At 39.1% G+C, this 19,405-nt stretch overlaps 7 protein-coding genes across 7 annotated transcripts; all 7 read right to left on the reverse strand.

Moving 5' to 3' along the window:
* Positions 1-722: 722 nt before the first annotated feature.
* TM35_000281990 (putative mitochondrial DNA polymerase beta-PAK) lies at positions 723-2,834 on the reverse strand (the record flags this gene model as incomplete). The annotated part of the gene is made up of 1 exon (XM_029028230.1): positions 723-2,834. One exon carries the CDS (start codon positions 2,832-2,834, stop codon positions 723-725), a length of 2,112 nt encoding a protein of 703 aa, XP_028880549.1.
* A 970-nt stretch (positions 2,835-3,804) lies between these two features.
* On the reverse strand, positions 3,805-7,617 carry TM35_000282000 (uncharacterized protein; the record flags this gene model as incomplete). Its single annotated transcript, XM_029028231.1, has 1 exon — positions 3,805-7,617. The coding sequence occupies one exon, from the start codon at positions 7,615-7,617 to the stop codon at positions 3,805-3,807; it is 3,813 nt and encodes a 1,270-aa protein (XP_028880550.1).
* Positions 7,618-8,175: 558 nt separating this feature from the next.
* TM35_000282010 (uncharacterized protein) lies at positions 8,176-8,739 on the reverse strand (the record flags this gene model as incomplete). Its single annotated transcript, XM_029028232.1, has 1 exon — positions 8,176-8,739. The coding sequence occupies one exon, from the start codon at positions 8,737-8,739 to the stop codon at positions 8,176-8,178; it is 564 nt and encodes a 187-aa protein (XP_028880551.1).
* A 1,015-nt stretch (positions 8,740-9,754) lies between these two features.
* On the reverse strand, positions 9,755-13,075 carry TM35_000282020 (putative protein kinase; the record flags this gene model as incomplete). The annotated part of the gene is made up of 1 exon (XM_029028233.1): positions 9,755-13,075. One exon carries the CDS (start codon positions 13,073-13,075, stop codon positions 9,755-9,757), a length of 3,321 nt encoding a protein of 1,106 aa, XP_028880552.1.
* Positions 13,076-13,928: 853 nt separating this feature from the next.
* TM35_000282030 (uncharacterized protein) lies at positions 13,929-14,648 on the reverse strand (the record flags this gene model as incomplete). The annotated part of the gene is made up of 1 exon (XM_029028234.1): positions 13,929-14,648. One exon carries the CDS (start codon positions 14,646-14,648, stop codon positions 13,929-13,931), a length of 720 nt encoding a protein of 239 aa, XP_028880553.1.
* A 207-nt stretch (positions 14,649-14,855) lies between these two features.
* Positions 14,856-15,317, reverse strand: TM35_000282040 (uncharacterized protein; the record flags this gene model as incomplete). The annotated part of the gene is made up of 1 exon (XM_029028235.1): positions 14,856-15,317. The coding sequence occupies one exon, from the start codon at positions 15,315-15,317 to the stop codon at positions 14,856-14,858; it is 462 nt and encodes a 153-aa protein (XP_028880554.1).
* A 985-nt stretch (positions 15,318-16,302) lies between these two features.
* On the reverse strand, positions 16,303-18,126 carry TM35_000282050 (uncharacterized protein; the record flags this gene model as incomplete). Its single annotated transcript, XM_029028236.1, has 1 exon — positions 16,303-18,126. The coding sequence occupies one exon, from the start codon at positions 18,124-18,126 to the stop codon at positions 16,303-16,305; it is 1,824 nt and encodes a 607-aa protein (XP_028880555.1).
* Positions 18,127-19,405: the final 1,279 nt, after the last annotated feature.

The raw sequence follows: 19,405 nt of genomic DNA on the forward strand, positions 1-19,405 counted from the left end.
AATAAAATAAAATAAAAAAGCAAGTACATATATATATAAAGATGTATATATTTCTGTATGTCTGTGTATATGTGTGTAGAAACAGACAGATAGACAGAAGAAGAAGGTATTTTCTGCAGATACTTCCTGTTATTCTCGTAGTTGAAGTAGTAATAGTTGTAATAGCAGTAGTAGTTTCTATGAAGGTACAGGGGGGATCCAACAGCTGTGTATATGCATACATACATATACATTTATGTGATATTCCCAGTTTCTTTTCTTTCTTTTTTTGTTATTATTATTATTATTATTATTATTATTATTATTATTATTATTATTATTATTCTCCTTTTGGTCTTTTCTTTTCTTTTGCTTTTTCGTTAATACTATCGTTTTTCCTTTTTTTTCTTCTTTTCCCTCTCTCTTTTGTTGCTGTTGATGTTTCCATTTCACCCGTTCCAGTTTCCTGTACACATCAATCTATGCATATATATATATATATATATATATATATATATATATATATGTGTGTGAGAATCCCTGTGTGTTTGTTTTTGTATGTAATAGTTCGATTTTCGTTTCGCTTTTTTTGTTTCCCTTTTTTCTCAAGCCATCTAAATGCAGTACACACAAAATAAAAAACAGAGAAAAGTATTCTCTTCTCTTCTTCTCCTCTCTTTTTCTCTCTTTCTTCTTTACTTTTTTCTTCTTTTTGTTTCTTTCTTTCTTTCTCTTTTCCCTTCTCAGACTTCACGGTTTTCGGGGTGTACGTACGTCATCCCTAACGCTGCGAAGACATCCCGTTCGTGTTTGACCTTCACTCGCCGCGCCTCTACTTCTCGCCAGAGTGCCGCCAATTCCTGTTGTAGTTGTTGTTTATTGGGCTTCTTCTTATTACTATTATTATTATTATGTTTCTCTCCTACACTATTATTATTATTATTATTATTCCCATCAGCATCCTCTTCTTCATCCTCATCCTCATTGTTTACATCATGATCGTTATTTCCGAATGCAGGGGATTTAGCGGAGTAGTATTGGGCACGTAATAACTTTTGAAAAGTCTCTGCATTCCAACGTGCACGTCCAGTGGTTTTCTTACTACTACTATGATGACTATCCTTCTTACTATCCACATGATCCTCCTCTTCCTCATCATCCTCATTATTATTATTATTAGGATCATGATCCCCAGTAGCTGAGTTAACAGCATCATTGCGGAATAAACCATATTCGTTTAATATATATCGCCGTTTAATAGCCTCTGCCCGCATCACAACATTAAAATTTTTACTTCCCGTAAAATACAACAAGGCTGCAGGGAAACATTCGGGTTCTACAAAACGAATATCAAGTCTACGTGCGGGATACAGTTTTGGATGTGTCGCTCCCGCATTATAGTTGTAACTCTTCAATCGACTAACACCCATAAACTTTGTGGATCCTTGTGCAAGTGTAGCCTCAATATACCGTTCTTGTTTTAACGCCTCTACAAAGGCAGCAAGAACTTCCTGTGGTGCCAACACCCGCTCTCCACGCCTATTAATATTATTAATATTATTATTATTACCACCTTTTAGATTCTTCTTTTGGTTTACAGTATCTATATGATTACCTGTTTTACGGGTAATAAGTACATCTATATCCCCTGACGTTGGCAGTCTTCGCCTGTAGCTGCCGCAAATAGAGAGATCATATCCTTTTCCCAAATACTTCCGCAACCGCAGTTTAAGAAAGGCTTCATGTAAACGAACTTCCTCATGTGGAATACGTTGAGAGATGTCTCGATGGTATTTCAATCCAAGACGTTGGGCCTCTGTGAGATGCAAGATGGAATCATTATTATTATTATTATTATTATTATTATTATTATTATTACCACCTTTTGATGATGATGATGATGACTTTCTATAGGGTTTCTTCTCAACACTATTATTATTATTATTATTATTATTATTATTATTATTATTTGCCTCTTGATCCTTCACACGCTGTTGCAACTCCGCTACAGACTTGACACCATACTTTTTATATAAAGTCACAGCCGTGCGAGGACCAAATCCATGTACTTGTGTGAGTTCTTGAATTGCACGAATAATAGGTTTCGCCTGTAGACTATGCAATTCGGCAAGATCACCTGTTGTGAGTATCTCTATCATCTTTGTTTTTAGTTTCTCACCAACCTTCGGTGTATTATGCACAGCCTCAATTAGTTTCTTTCGCCTCGCATCATCCACACCAGGGGCAATGATGTTTGGTGGGATGTGTAGAAAGATGTAATCATCCCTCTTTAGATTGTCTACAGCTATTTGATAGGATTGGGCCTTATACCGTTCCTGCAGGGCGTTATTAATCTCTGCAAGTCGTTGAAAGATCTGTAATACCTTTTCACGGTAATCGGGAACAAAACTGGAAGAGTTGGAGACAATAGTAACAGCACTAGATGGAGTAGTCGCCTTTGTTGGCACAATCATCTTACTACTACTACCACTACCACTATTATTACTATTATTATTATTCATTTGTTTGGTACTAACTTTTTGTTGGGTACTACCAGCACGCTGCAATTTACGTTGTCCTGCAGGAACGACCTTTCCAGATAATGTTGACAATTTCCCTCCAGCTGCTGCTGTTGTTGCTGTTGTTTTGGTAGAAGTAGTTGTTGTTGTTGTTGAACAACTTTCACTACTCAACGGTGTGTTTCTGTTCTCATGGATTTGTATTCCACGTCCTGTGGCTGCAGTGATGGGTGTGGTGACTACCGTTGCCCTTTTCCCACGATTACGCACGGCATTAGAGGCTGCAGTGCGTTTCGCAACGTGCAAGAGTAGTGTTGGACGAAGAAGCATCATCATCTCTGTTGTACTAATAATGATAATAATAATATAAATATATAAATAGATAGAGAATACACAACCCGACACAAAAAGAAGTAAAGAAATGATCCAAAATATATATGCAAACGCCTATATCCCTAATGCCAGTAAGGAGAAGGGAGTGGGGGAAAAGGGAAGAAGTGTTATAGACTGGCCAGTATATATATATATATCTATATGTATATATATACTTATTTATTTATCTTCTATGTACGGCCAAATAAGAGAAATCTATGAAAATAGAGGAAGAGGTATTTGTGTGTCTTAACTCTCTCTTCTTCTGAGTTATTTGTATGGTGATGTATATGAGTGTAATCGTTTTGATTAACGGGACACAAAGAGAGAGAGAGAGAGAAGAGAGGGGAAAGGGGGAAGAAAAAGAAAAAAAGAAGAAATAAGGGATATTATTAAAGAAAGCAACAATAATAATAATAATAATAATGATAATAATAATAACATAATCAAATGAGCCGTATATCTATACATCTATGTAAATACAGTGTTATTACAAAATGACACTCACGTAAAACCAAAAAGAAAAAAAAAAGAAAAGAGAAACATGATAAATAGATCAAGCATTAAAGCGAACAACTGCATTTATACTGTAGCAAAAAGAAAAAAAAAAGTGTGTTCCTCTGCTGCTCATATAAATATATGCACATATGCATCTTCTGCCTTTCCAATTAACATCACCGTTATTATTTTCCAGATATAACCACAATAGTAACAACATTTATTGTTATTATCAACAGAGAATCAGCTGCAAGACCAAAAAAAAGAGAAAAAAAACAAAGATAATCTCACATTATCTCATTTAGTGCAGGAGAAATAAAAAACCATTAATAAGTCATCTCTCTCTCTCTCTCTCTCTCTCTCTCTATATATATATATATATATATATATATATATATTGTATTCATCCATTTATCTTTCTCTTTATTATTCTTCTTCACTCACGAAGTCGCTTCGTCGTACCGACACCCCACGACTCGTACTCCTCCAACAACTGCACAAATACAGGCGTCAGTCGGGCCGTCTCTCCAGACTCCATAGATGCAAAACTGAGCCGCATAAAGTCAAAGCCAAAACACATCTTTCGCTCTTGTGTTGTTGCTGCTGTTATTGTTGTTGTTGTTGTTGTTCCAGTTGATGTATTTAATGGTGTTATCATCTTTTCCTTCTTTTCTTCTTGTTGTTGTTCTTGCTCTGCCTCGCCCTCCTTATCATTTGCATACGGTATACTTATCTGCTCATAGCTGTGCCCCTCCGCCTCCAGCAGTCGTGGTCTTCTTCTTCTTTTCCCCTGCAGGTCCACGTCTTTCCCGTCTAATTGTGATTTCATGAGCCCCGGCAGTTTTGGATACCGCTGGGAGAAGTGATTGAGTACAATGTGTCTGGCGCGAATGGCTGCGGCCACCTGCAGTGCCTCCGGCAGTGTAGAGTGACACTTTTGTACCGCCTCCTCCTCGCAGCCCTCACCAAATGTGGCTTCATGAAGACATAGAAATAATTCTTCTTTTTCTGTTTTTTCTTTTTCTTCTTCTTTTCCGTGTTGGTGATATCTGCGGGTAAATTGATGGCAGCGGTCAATGAGAAATGGGGAGGGTCGAGTATCACCGGAGAATAACATCACACGTGAGGTGCCATTCGCTGCTGGTGCTGGAAATCGCAGTAGTAAGGCATGCGCATTGGCCGGATGATGGACTGGAAAAACCTCCGCAGCCCACAACAGTGGAGATGTAATACTCTCAACTACATTCATTGCTGTTGTTTTTGTTTTTGTTGTTGTTGTTGTCATTATTTGTGTGTTATTGTGCAGAGATGTGCAGAGAGCGTTTAGTCGCGGTAGAAACACTGGTACTGTGGGTGTCCATGCAGTCGCGTTATCCGAACTGTTAATCGTATTATTATTATTATTATTATTATTATTATTATTATTATTATTATTATTATAAATATTACCCTCACTCCTCACACGACACCGCTCTGCGGGAATAATATCAAACACCACCTCTTCCTGCAGCCACGACTTGTAACTATTACAGCATCCCCATGTCTCCTGTAGGAATTCCAGCACTTCCTGTGGACACACCACAAGTAAAGGTTCTCGTTGCTTATCAACATTACTCGATAATGATAATGATGATGATGATGATGATAAGAGGCGGTGTCGTAGTTCCAATAGACTCAGTAATCCAAGATGATGATCGGCGTGTGCGTGGGAGATAAAGACAAGTGTCAAATCTTCCATAAAGCGCTGTAGTGCTTGTGTACATGTACTGCCCAACTGCATGGCCAATTGTCCAGCACTTCCCTCTCCAAAGTCTAATACGATAATAGCACGACGAGGTGTGATGGTGTTATCGTGTGTATAGTACATCACCTCAAGGTATGTGCCACTCACATTGCGGTACTTGCTGGGAACAGCAGAGCCAGTACCAAGAAATGTCAGAGCCCCACCACCATCTTTTTCATCAAGATGATTATTATTATTATTATGATTGTGATTAGAAGAAGTCGGTGATGTCAAGACAACGTGTTGTTGTTGTTCTTGTTGATGTACTTCGGCAATAGTTGCTCGAAATTGAGGTGAGAGCATTGCTACTGCCGATCGTATGGTTGGGTAACGAAGAAGCCCTAGCATATCCCGTTTCTTATCATGGTTTTTCTTATTATTATCATTCTTGTTCTTGTTGCTATTATTATTATTATTATTATTATTATTATTATTATTATTATTATTATTATTTACACCTCTCTCAACGGGTTCTAAAGTCTGTCTACCGTCCACTATAGGAGTACCAGCACCGGCAGGAATTAATTGATGTTTCACACCATACGGCCAAACAGGACCTTTTCCACTTTGACTCTCTCCTTCTATGGTTAATTCTGATTCAACTACAGCATTGGCTTTTTCCTCAAAGGATGTATAGGGTATTGGAAATTGTGCTGGGGCAATACTATTGAGATGATAGCGGTGAGTAAGAGCTGTGGGAAAGGCAGAAAACTCTTGTTGAATAGCCGCACAGAAGTGATGTGTTGTTATTGGTGTTCTGTTTATAGAGTCTGTTGGATTCGTAGAAGAGATATCACTGCAGACGTTTGCCATAGCTTGAACACGGATATCCTCACGCACATGTGCAAAGATAGATGTGATATAATGTTTCTGTGCTTCTGAAAGAGTCTTTAAACCCATAAAAGAGAAGAAGTCTGTACACTGTACATGTACAATGTGTACTAATTCCATACTTCTCTCTTCTCGTTGTTGTTGTTCTTCTTCTACCACTATATCGGATGCATGTTCATCGCAGTAGACTAGAGATGGTTCCCATTGCTTGAGAAAACGTTTGAGTTCACCACAAGGATTCCCATTATTATTATTATTATTATTATTATTATTATTATTATTATTATTAACTGTATTATTTCCATGAATAACATCATCTGTCTTATTAACAAATGACTGTTGTTGTTGTTGCTCTTCCGCATTACTAACCACGGCTCGACCAAACAGCAACTCCATCGCCGTTGCCACCTCATCACAGTTATCCCCATCAAGAACCAAAGAAACATACATCCGTTGACTCCCCACAGTTCCCTGTTTCACACTACGTGGATCAATATAACATTTCTCCGTCGTTGTTGTTGTTGTTCCTACATCTGTACATGTCGTTTTCTTATCAATCCACACACCGTTGCCTTGTTTGAGTTGACCGTAGAGTGGGCCTGGTGGAACTCCAAGCGCTTTGGCACGACGCGGGTCAAAACTCGCTGCTGGGGCGTGTATAATAGCATAGCCGTACGTTACATCCGCCGCCGACGACACCGCAAGAGATGTGATGCGAAATGCAATAAGAGCACATGTTGGACTCAGCATCAGTGCCAATGTTATAAAACCAGATTGGGATGTTAACAATAGTGATGATGATGATGATGATGAAAGCGATGAAGAATGTGCTTGTAATGCTGGTGCTTGTGGTGCTGTTGTTGTTGTTGTTGTTGTTGTTGGTAATGGGATTTCAAAGACATCATAGTGTGGGAGTGATGTTGTGTATTTACGTAGTGAATGACCCGCCCAAAGTTGTTGAAAGCGCATCTTTCGATACCAAAAGTAATGTCGACGTAATGCATTTAACATCCCTGTTAATCCTGCTGTCAAAGATACATCCTTACATTCCTTTTCTCTCTGTTGCCATTGCCCATTATTATTATTATTATTATTATTATTATTATTATTATTATTATTATTATTATTATTATTATTATTATTATTATCTTCTTCTTCTTCTTTATATTCCTTTTCCTTTTCTTCATTCTCATCTTGTATGATGGGTGGAGGTGAACTGGGGCCGAAGAAGTTGGCATGCCGCACTCCCGCATCGTTAATGGTGAAGAGTAATCCCGGCATGCCCATCACCGTCGCGGCGGTCCATCGTGTGAAGAAGAAACCACGTGTGCGGACGAGTCTTAAGTTTGCCTCCGCCCCAAATCGCTGGGTTCCTTCCGGGCAATTAAAGAATAACAACTGACCTTCACCCGAGAAGGCCTCTGTGGAGGATGAGGATGTGGATGAAGTGGTTGTTTTTCGTTTTATTCCTGTTTCTAGTCCTTGTTGTTGTTGTTGTTGTTGTTGTGTATATTCGGCTGTTGCCCACTCTGTTGGGCATCGCAATGCCTCGTGGTGCACTTGACCGCTAAAGCAGCAACTGCCGTAACTGCCAGGCACGTCTGTACCCACCAGTTGGATGTAGTCTGCTGACATTCACAACAGCTATCTAAACAACACACAGCCACTGGGAAGATAGATTAGAAAGAATGAGAGAGATGCATGTGTAATGGGAATAAAAAGAAGAAGAATAAAAATAAGAACAAGAAAAAAAATAGAGAAAAGAAAGAAAGAAAAAAAAGTAAACACTATATTCTATACCTCGTTTGATAGATACAAAGATAGAAGAAAGAGTTTATGTATGTGTATATATATGTATGATAACTTCGCATCCACCTTGACTGAATAGTCAAAAAAAATGAAACACTGCAAGATACCGGAATAGCTCTTTCTATTCATGCACATACCAAGAAGAGAGAACCAGATACAACAATAATGCAAGATTTAAAAACAAGAACAACCAACATCAAATATCAACCATGCAATTTCTCCCTAAACACCATAGATAGACAAAGCAACAATAAAAAAGAAAGAAAGGAAAAAAGAAACAGTTAAGAGAGGATGGAGAGAAATAGAATCCCCATCACATCACTCCCTTCTTTGTCTCCGTCCCTTTACTTTTTTTTTTCTCACTTATCCTCCTTCCTTCTCACGTTATTGCTGTTTCTTATCACTACTATTATTGTTATTATTACTATTACTATTATCATTCTTAGTAGTAGTAGTAGTAGTAGTATCATTTTTGCTATCATCTTTGCGTGCTGCCGCTAACACACCCTCCGCATTCGTTGCCACCCACGAAGGCAGCATCAAATCAGCACTCATCACTAATTGCGGTAATAGCATTAACTTCAAAAACACCGCCATAAGCCGAAATGCCATTTCCTGCGGTACACGTGGGACTTGTCGTGTGATGAGAATAAGTGCCTGGGCGAGTCTATCCCACGTTGGAAAGTACTGCACCGGCCTGCGGTAGAATCCCCGCCGCTCCCCCCAGAAGACCTGTTCGTCGCCGTGGAGGACCTCCGCGTCGATCACCCGCTCGTAATTGCCGCCGTCCCCGCCGCTGATCCGCCGCTGCAGCGACGGGCGGTACTCGACCGCAACGGCCGTGCGGGCCACGTGGCGCCCACCGCGGCGAGTGAGAAAACTCCGCTGCACAACACGCAGTCGTGAGAGCGCAGAGGATGAGAAGAGAGGTGTGGGAGCACTGGACATTTCTTTTCTTCTTTTCTTCTTTTTTTCTTTTTCTTCTCACAGAGTGTAACCGCTTTCTTTCTTTCTTTTTCTTTCCTTCTTTCTTTCTTTTTCTAATTTTATTTTATTTTCGTATACACACACACCCTAAAACCACCCACTCATGGAATGAATTAAAAATACAGAGAAAGAAAAGAGAGGAAAGAAAGAAAGAGAGAAAGAGAGGAATTCATTTCTAGTAATAGTGAATACCCGTTTTTTTTGTTTTTTTTTTTTTTTTTTTTTTTCAAACAACAGCAGGAAGAATATAAATAAATAAATGAAAAGGGAAAAATAAAGAATGGTAACGGCCAATACGAGAGTAGAAGGTGCAACACCAAGAAACATCTCACCTCTACAGTTTCACCATCTCTGCAGACACCACAAATTAGATTAGATAAATATATAGAAAAAAAAGACAGAGAAAGAGATGGAGAGAGACAGAGAGAAAGAGAAATAGAAATAAAGAAAGAGAGAAAAAAAGGGGGAAAGGTAAAACAATTGGCCTTCCTTTTTCTTTTTTTCTTTTTCTTATACTTCTTCATCTTCTTCTTCTTCACTCCTTTTTCTTGGCCTATATTCTATAAATATTAATCAAACATAGAAGCACGAACTATTTACATCTGTTGGTGCAGAAGCACAGAAAAAAACCCACGCAACAAAAGTGGATCTATGTTAACAAAATAAAAATAAGAGACAACGACAAAAAAAAAAAAAACACGTCAAACAAGCAAGCAAACTTTTCCAGCGCACTAATAAAAGGAATAATAAAAATACCAAGTAGAAACGCGAACGAAGGTAAATAAAAAAGAAAAAGAAAAGAAAGAAAAAGTAGCATAAACTTCTAAACATGCCAATAGCTAAAATAGCTAAAATACGTAAAATAATGCCAGAAAGAGAGAAAAACAAAAGAAGAAAAACTTCCACATACAATCAAGAAGAAAGAGTCAATATATATATATATATATCATCATCATCATATTGGCATATCATTTGATTACATAGTGGTTTGCCCCACGGTCTGTTGGAAAGACTCCAAAACCGCGAGACTCACATCAGAAAGTGCCGCTTTGGCGAGTAGCCCACCTTCAATATCATAATGGGTCATACCAATTGTACAACCACATCTACTGCAGAAATATACCGTGAACTCCCCCATTACCTGCACTCCAGTGACATCTTTATTGTCATCATCATTTTTGTTGTTGTTGTTGTTGTTGTTGTTGTTGCTGTCGTCATTACCATCTGTATTGCCTCCACTCGCCACAGGGACTTCCAATACAAGTCTGGTTAAGGATGGCATAAGCACAGCTACATCTTTTCCCTCTTTTCCTTTTTCCTCAGATTTTCCTACTACTACTGCTGCTGTTGCTGCTGCTTCATTTCTCCTTGCTGCAGATGGTGTAGAGGCCTTTGCAAGTGCCTGTGCTGCTACCACGCCTGCCCCTGCTGGTGTTACATCATTTAATTTAGCAGCAGCAGCAGGTGTTTCCTCACCTTGTATTTCTGTCAGTGTAGAAAAGAAGGCTTCTAGCGAAACATCAGGAAGATGTAGCCATTCTACACCCATCATTGCCCCAGAGAATCTTGAACACACCACACAATTACAGACAAAACTACCGTATATAGTAGAGGCATCACCATTGAATTGTACTCCATCACATAAACATCCACCATTAAAAGGTGGACCATATTCTTCCATCAATCCATCTACCGCATATTCTTCTCCTGGAATAACACCTTGACTGGGAGATGATGTTGGTTGTTCCTTCATTAAAGAAACCCCATCTGTCTGTACTTCACCCTTATTATTATTATTATTATTATTATTCTTTTCATCCATATTCCGTAAAGCATCTCGGCCTTGTCGGCCTGAGGCAGAAAGAGACGGTATAGCTTGAGAGCGTGCTGGAGATACCGCAGCGTAACGTGCAATATTTAATGGAATGCGTTCCTGCATGGCGTTACCATCACTTTCCACTGGAATCGCCCCAGGTGAGGTGGGTGAACGTTGTAAACTCTTTAAATCCAGGGTAGTTCCCATCGCATCTGCAAACTCTTGTCCAGGATCCTCATCATGAACATTATAATCATCATAATCTGCATTACCAAGAATATCCTTTTCTTCCCCTTCCCCTATCCCTTGAGAGGGAGTAGAAGGACTACGATTATTATTATTATTATCATCTTCATTACTACCTGTCTCACTAATGTGACGCCGGGGTGTGGCATTCATACCAGGACTACTACGTCCACTCTGTGAACGAGCCATACTACTATGAACAGATTCAAAATGATTGGTTAGTTCACGTAAGACGAATGCAAGTTCATTTTGCGACTCCACATTTCCTTTTTTATCAGCATCTTCACCAATCATTTTTTCTACAGTTTCATTTTGAGATGCAGGAGTTAAAGAAGGATTAATATCCTTTTCCTTCTTCGTTACCTCTTCATTTGCTTTTTCTTCTAGAACATCACTTAACTTTCGTCTTGGTGGTGGTGTTGGTGGTTGTGGGGAATTTTGTCTTTGTACATTCTCTGATAGTTCAGATCTTTCAGCATCTATTGGAACTGCTGCTGCTTCTGCTGATTTTCCACGGAAAGAAATAGCATCTTTAGGTTGATAATTCATTGGATTCCGCACATTAGAACGTTGTTCACGTTCTTGTATAATACGTTTCTTTTTCTCATCATATAATAGAAATAAATCTTGTAAGGCCACTTTAGCAATTGGTTTCTTTGGAGGTGATCGTTTTTGTGGATCTTGTTGTGATTTTTGCTCTTTATTTACTGCACTAGTAACAGCATCTTTTTTCTCTTTGAGATTTTTATCTACTACATTCTCACGAGGTTCATTCAAGCCATATGGAGATTCACGATGGTCGTTCTTTACTCCTACATCTTTCCCCTTGAAATAATTTACCTTTCCTTGTAGAAGAATAGGGTTATACTTTGATTCCCCACCTTCTGCTGCTTGTCCTCCTCCTGCTCCTTCTCCTGCAAGAGGTGCCTTTAGTGGAGCTAATCCATATTCTTTTTCCTCTTTCTTCTTCTGTTCTCGCAGTAGTGGAGATGGTGATGGTGGTGGCTTTACTGGTCTGTTCAGCTCTAGACCCTGCCGGCCATTCCCCACAGCATCTCCACGACTAAATGGATATTCATCATTTGGTTTGCGAAATAAATCATGACGTTTAGCCCCTGCAGCCACTACAGCTGCAACCAAACCAGAAGAAGGAAACATTCCCGCTCGTCCATGTTCTTTCCCATCCTCTTGCTTTTGATGTTGATGTTGATGTGATAGTTGATTCTGTAATTCTACACCTGGTCGAACTGGTGGTAGTGGCTTTGCGTCTGATCCCAATAGACGAGAGTACTCCACTTCACAGCGGGGATCGGTGGCACTTAGTTTCTTCACAACATCAGGAATGGCCCGCACGAGTACTGGAGATCGGAGAATTTGCCCCGCATCTGGACGTTGTCTTGGATCTTTCTTTAACATCCATTGAACAAGATTCCATAACTCTTCTGAGAAACTGGATGGAATACGTCGTGGTTCTTTATGGCAAATATCATCCATGAGTCGATTCATGGTTGTTGCCTCAAATGGCAATCGACCTGTTGTACACAATTCATATAATAATATTCCCAATGCCCAAACATCGGATTTATTATTATATGGTTTGCCTTGACATAATTCCGGTGAGAAGTAGCATGGAGTTCCACACATGGTCTGTGCCATTGCGACAGTACTCATCAAGACTGTACTAATGCCAAAGTCACCCAATTTTACTACATGATTATGCGTAAGAAAAACATTTTGGGATTTAATATCACGATGTAGTAAACGTCGATCATGCATATATTTTACTGCCATAGTAGTTTGAACAAAAAGACTAATCACCTGCTCCTCTGTTAATCCTCCACTTCCACCACTACCAAGTGCCCATACACTACTGCGTAGATGTTTAAGGTGTGTGTAGACATCACCACCATCAGCATACTCCATCACAATATACAAATGTGGATGTTCCTCATAAAACTCTACATAACGAATAATGTTTGGATACTCCAATTGTTGCAATACGGCAATCTCCTGATGTGCGTCTTTGCGCTGCCGTGCAGTCATGCTAGACATATTCACATGCTTGACTACATAATGTTCCTTCCGTTCAGCGTGATAGACGAGATACGCATTGCCGAAACTGCCCTTTCCCAACAGCCGTACAGGAGTATAGCCAGATCGCTGCAGTGTAATGGGCAGCCGCGGCCGTGATGGACCAATACCAAGACGGAAGTTCAGTTCATCAAGCGCGTTCATTGTAAATGATGTGGGTTATTGTTATTTCGCCCCTTTTCTCCTTTCTTTTCTTTTTTTCTTTAGTGAGTTATGGTTTTTTTTTTTTTTTTCTTTTACCCACCCCACACACACAACCCTTCTTTACTTGCGTGTATTAATCTCCTTTTGCTCTTTTTCTGTTTTTCTCTCACTGTGTTTCGTTCCCTTATTTGCTTCTTCTTCTTTTCTTATTTTTGCCTTTTATTCGCTTTTTTTTTTGTGTTTATTTTACTTCTCCTGTTTCGCTGTTTCTGTGATTGCTGAAGTATTACTTTGTATTTAGTTGTCACACTTGTGAATACTGTTAGGATACACTTGTGTGTTTGTGTGTATGTGTACTTTCTCTTTTCTGCAGAAAGGAGAGTGGAAGGGGGGTTATTTGACTCCTCTTTATACGTACAGATACCCTTATTGCTTATATATATATATATATATATATATATATATATATATATAGAGAGAGAGAGAGAGAGAGAAAGAAAAAGAGAGGAACAAGTAAAGTAACGATCATTTGATTCCTTTCCAAGTCATTTGATAAAAGATAATTCATCTTCTTCTTTCTTGTTTTTCCTATTTCCATGTATATATATATATTTGGTATTATCTCTGTGAAGATACACAATAAAAAACACAAAAAAAAACAAGCAAAAGAAACAAAAAAAAAGAAGCATGTATAGATGTATTTCCTCTTCTTTTTTATTTTTACTTTGTTTGTTTTTATATATATTTTTTTTTTTAGTATTGTGTATGAGTGTACTTTGCTCGCAGGAACAAAGGAGGGGATGGCTTAACTACTACTATCATCACTATTATCCCCATAGTGAAGAATCTCTCTTCATACGGCGGTGTATCCAACAACTTTGCCCGTCTGCACATCCCGCAGAATCCGCAGAGTTGACGGTGCCTGAGAGATCGCACCTGTACTGAACGGTGGTATCAATGGCGATAAGGAGGCCACTGTGTTTATATTATCTACATATGATCTCTTATCACTATCCCGAGTATTATTACTATTATTAGTAGTATTATCTAATACTTTAGGTAAGACTCCATTCACCACCGTTCCTGCTGTATCATCCAGTTGAATGGAGACCAGATGTGTTTTCTCATCTCTCTCCTTCACATTCGGTGAATGAACTGCAGGAGTATTATTATTATTATTATTATTCACACTTGTATCGGTGGGACGACTTAATAATCTCCGCCTATGAGAAGTGAGATAATAGACGGGTTGTTTGTAGAGCACAAAGTATGCAGTAGCGATAGCGGGGGACCATAACAGGATATCACGAATACCACGCGGTAAACGTTGGAGATAATCACCTAATGTCTGATATCGTAATTGTTCTTGTCGTTGTCTATTCGAAGTAGAGCCATTGTTATTATTATTATTATTATTATTATTATTATTATTATTATTATTATTATTATTATTATTATTATTATTATTATTATTATTATGAGTGTATGTTGTTCTCTTACTAGTGTTGTTGGAATGCCGGGATATTGGTCGTCCACCGTAATAAACTGACTGTGTGCGAGCAAAGAAACGCATATTTTTTGGGGAGGGGTGTGGGGCCAACTAAATATTAATATATATGAGAGATGAAAAAAAAAAGAGAAAGAGAAAGAAAGAAAAGAAAACAATAAGAGAGAAATGATAAATATACATAGAATAAATAGATTCATTCAACTGTAAAAAAAAAAAATTACTAATAATAATAGTATATAATAATATATATAAACATCACTCTCCCCATTTTTACCTCAACCATCTCTTATTCTCTGTGAAGAGTTCCTTTCTTCCCTTCTTCCCACGTTTCATTTCTTTCCGTGTGGCCTCCTGAAGCATTAATAAATGTCTCGCTGTTGCCATTGCATCTCCTGCAGAGACTCCTGTAGACCGTGAGGCATTATGTATGAGTTTTGTCGCTGTATTTGTATACAATCGTCGCATCTGTGCGTGTTGTTGTTGTTGTAATCCCTGTTCTTCGTTAATTCTATGCCGTAATGCTGCCGTTTCCTTCTGTAGATGATGACGGTGTCGGCTTTGCGCTAATGCTTCTTTAGAGAAACGAGTTTGTTGTTTTCGTCGTGGTTGCCAGTTTCCCATACCACTACTACTCTTATTACCATTGCTATTATGATTACTGTATGGACTAATGTTATTGCTGCATGTTAGAATCGTACTAGTGAGTGAACGTGGAAACCATCTGCGAAGCATCACGAGAGAGAATTATATCTATCTACGTTTGTATATATATATATATATATATATGTATTTATATGTGAGTCTCTAGTACTCCAGCTGTAATGTATAGTGTTAGAAATATATATATGAGAAAGAATAGATAAAAAAAAGGAGAAGGAAAGAGAAAATCAATCAACAGAGATTTCAGTAATAAGAATTATATATAAATATATAACTCTATGATTATTTGTGTACATATTCCCAAAAAAAAGGGGGATATGTTTTTTTTGTTGTTAGTTTTTTTTCTTTTTTTCAGAGAGACCGAAATGGCTTTCTGTTTGACTTCGTTTCTGCAGACATTTGGTGTGTCATACTCGTTACATTGTGAGGAATACATTTGAAGAGAAACAGCGAAACGGAAAGAAACGAAACAATAAAAAGAACGAGAGACAAAAATAAAAATAAAAAGACACGAAAAAAAAAGAAAAAAAAAGAAATAGTGATAAAAAGAGAAAAAAAAAGAGAGAGACACACATACATACATAAAGATAGAGAGAGAGAGAGAAGCATACATGCTGCAAATAAAGAAAAAAGTGTGTATATGTGTGTGTGTGTGCCTCTCTCTTCATAACGCAAATAAAAAGAAAGGAGAGATAAGTGAAATGAGAGCAGAAAATACCCTTTTCCCACAGTCTTTCTTCCTTTCTTTCCTTCTTTCTTCTCTTATTCACGCCTTCTTTATTTCTATTTCTTTTCCATATCAAACCATCCCTTCTCGTACCTTTTCTCTCCTTCCTCTCGTTTCCCTAGCCGTTCCAAACCCTCCACTGTTCCTCCTCCTCCTAACACTATATATATATATATATATATATAATGTCTGTTCTCTCTCTCTCGTTTTCTCTCTCTATACATATATACATCCTTTCATCATGTCTCTCTTTCTCTCTCCTTCTAATATAGATATAAATATTCACTTTCCATGTTCCTCTTCTTCTTCTCTTTGGGTTTCCCTATTTACTCACGCATCGTCCTCGTCGTCTCCATCCTCATCTTCGCGGCCGCCGCTCTCTTCCTCCTCCGCCGCCCGCCGTGCAGCCGCGGCCGCAAACGCCTCCCAACGCACACGCCGCGCCGCGTCTGTCGCTCCCCACAACTTCGCCAGCGCCTCGTCTTCGTCAACGCCAATCACCAGCAGCAGTCGACGCAGCGCCTCATCCTCCACAACGTTGTTGAAGTCCATATTGTTGCGATTGTGGTCGTTCTCATCGTATTCGTCCTCATCGCGGGGGGCCTCGTCGTTGTGTGGATCCATATCGTCATCCTCCGGCACTTCTCCCGCGATCGCCGGCACATCGTGGCCCCCGCGCTGCAGGAGTGTCAACCAACGATCGCGTGCATCTCGATAGGCACTCGCGGTGCGCAGCATTCGCAGTAATGCGTACAACACCACACTGTGTTTTCGGGCGGTGGACTCCACACGTTCAGCGATGGCGGCCCCACGTGCAGCCGCGTCCACCGCCTCCGCCACCGCAGCCCGCAGTCCACCAGCGGTATTATTATTATTATTGTTATTATTATTGAGATTGGCGTGATCGGCACTGTGGTTGTCACTCTCATGCACCTGGTTGCTGCTGTTTGTCGCACTGCCACGATCGGCAACTCCACCGTCGTCATCATCGAATTCGTCCACATCCATAAAGTCTGCGGGATTCACAGCCGTGATGTATTCCGCATCGTGCATTAATACACGGAGAACACGATTCACACGTCGTGCTTGACGTGGCTTTGGTTGTGGTAGTGGATCGCTATCCCCTTCACGCATGGGATCTTCATCATCTACACCGCCCTGATCATCCTCATCATCTCTGTGATGAATGATATGTTCAAGCCGTAGTGGACGTCCACGTCTGTAGGTGGCAACAGGATTAAAGGAACGTAGTAATTGCATGAAAGTGAAGGGTTTCACCAACGCCGCAACCTTCGCTGGGGTATCTGTCTCTTTTGGTGTACTGTCAAAGAAGAAATAACACCAACAACGTAAAACTCGGTAGAGAATCATTGATACCGCAATGCGTTCATGTCGTGGGACGGTGATTTGTTTCACCAATGCGGCGGTTACTGCGGATGATGGTAATGTATTTACTCCCATCGCTGTGGTGTGTGTTAGTGTTGTTTTTGTAAACTCCGCATCTTCCTTTTCACGAGCCTCTGCGGTTGTGAGATCGAGAATATCATGTATACGGTCCTGTTCGACCCGCACCTGTTCCCGTCGATCCACCAATTCCGTCTTGAGGGTTCCAATGAAGGCCTTGCGAAGATGAAGCATAAAGCGTTGGGCCTTATAAAACTCCGCACGGGCCTCTTCCGCAGCAACAGCGGCTTCCTCTAATGCCGCCCCATCATCTTCTTCTTCTCCGCCAGCTGTATTCCCCTGCACTTTATGGGGTTGATCCCCAGCTGTGGTATATCCCTTATCGGCATGTGTGTCTTCTTCCTCTAATAGTTCCTCTGCCTCGGCAACGGCGGTTTCATACTTTGTCCATAATGCGGTTTCCTGTGCATGTCGTGCACGTAAGGCATCTTTACATTTAGAGAAGAAACGTTGAATGGTATCAACAGCGCGTTTCTCACGCAGTGCCCGTTCCTTTGCCCACAACTGTCGTTGCTGTTCCACCTTCTGTTTGAGCGTGGCGGCGGCGGTGGTGCGTTCCTCCTCCTGCAGTACGTGTAAGAGATAGAGGGCGAGATACTCCTGCGGATTGCTGGGCTGCGCGAGTACCGTCTCGGCCACTGCCTTGGCAAGCACTGGACCCACACTGTTCTTTAGATACGCACTCTCCATATTCCTACTGTATATATATATATATATATATATATATATATATATATATGTACGTATAAATATATAAATATATATTTATATAAGGTGGTTGTTGTGATATTGGGAAAATAATAATGGATTGGGGATCTTTATTGATGCTTTGCTTTTCCCTTTATTGTTTTTCTTTTCGTTTGTTTGCTTGTTTGTTTGTTTCTCTTTAAGCAAACACACAAACTTCTTTCCTCTTTTTTTAATACCACACCGTAAAAAAGGAAAGAAAATAGAACAAAAAGAGACGGAAAAGATAACGAAAGAGAGAAAAAGAGGGAGAGAATAAGAAATAGCAGATAAACATTAATACAACATTAATGGAAACAGTAAATATTAGAGTTGTATTCTGTAATTAAGTAGTAGAAGCAATTCTCTTTCTTTCTTTCCTTTGTTTATACCTCTATGAATGGGTTTAAATATAAACCATAGCCATACATGGGAATCGTTACGAATGATATGAATCACATGAATAACAATAAATTATACTACAAATATCATATATATATATACGTTTCTATTTTTTTTTTTATTTTTTTACCTCTTCTCATTCATTGTTTACCATTGTCCTTCACAATACGTATTTTTTTTGTTGTTGTTGTTTCATTCTTTTCTTTTTTTCTGTTTCTCTCTTATCTGTAAAAAAAAAGAAGAAAAAAGTTGAACAACGCGAAATTAAAAAAAAAAAAAAACAACTCGTACGCATCCGAATATATATATATATATATATATGGATAGGAATATATAACCCTATACAAATATAGATAGATAGATACATAAATAGATCAAATGAAGAATGATAAAGTAAAGAAAAAAAGAAAAAGAAAAGAAAAAAAAACAGCGCGAACACAGGAACCGTATAAGTATACAGGGGCAATTACGTGGTGCAAAAACAAAACGAAAAAAAAAACGTGCAGAAAAAGAAAAAAATAAATAAAAATAAATAAATTCTTTTTCTTCTCTTCGTCTTGCGGGGTGGAATAATATGGGAGAAATCAACGAAAGAAAAAAAAAAAAAGAGTTAATGGCAACTAAGAGAGAAACAAACAAACAAATATGCAATTCGAAAAAAAAAAAATCAAAAACAAAAGATAAGCCATAAATAATGAAATGAGTGGCTTTCTACTTCTTTTTCCTTCTCTTCACCGCTGATCCTTACACTTCTCTCCATGGGAGAAACCATATAGAGTCTCTCTTATATATATATATATACTCCTCTCTTCCCCCTCCTCTACTAATATTTCTCCTCTCC

The sequence above is a fragment of the Trypanosoma theileri genome (genome assembly GCF_002087225.1).
Source record: "Trypanosoma theileri isolate Edinburgh chromosome Unknown TM35_Tth_28_V1, whole genome shotgun sequence".
Lineage (NCBI taxonomy): Eukaryota > Euglenozoa > Kinetoplastea > Trypanosomatida > Trypanosomatidae > Trypanosoma > Trypanosoma theileri.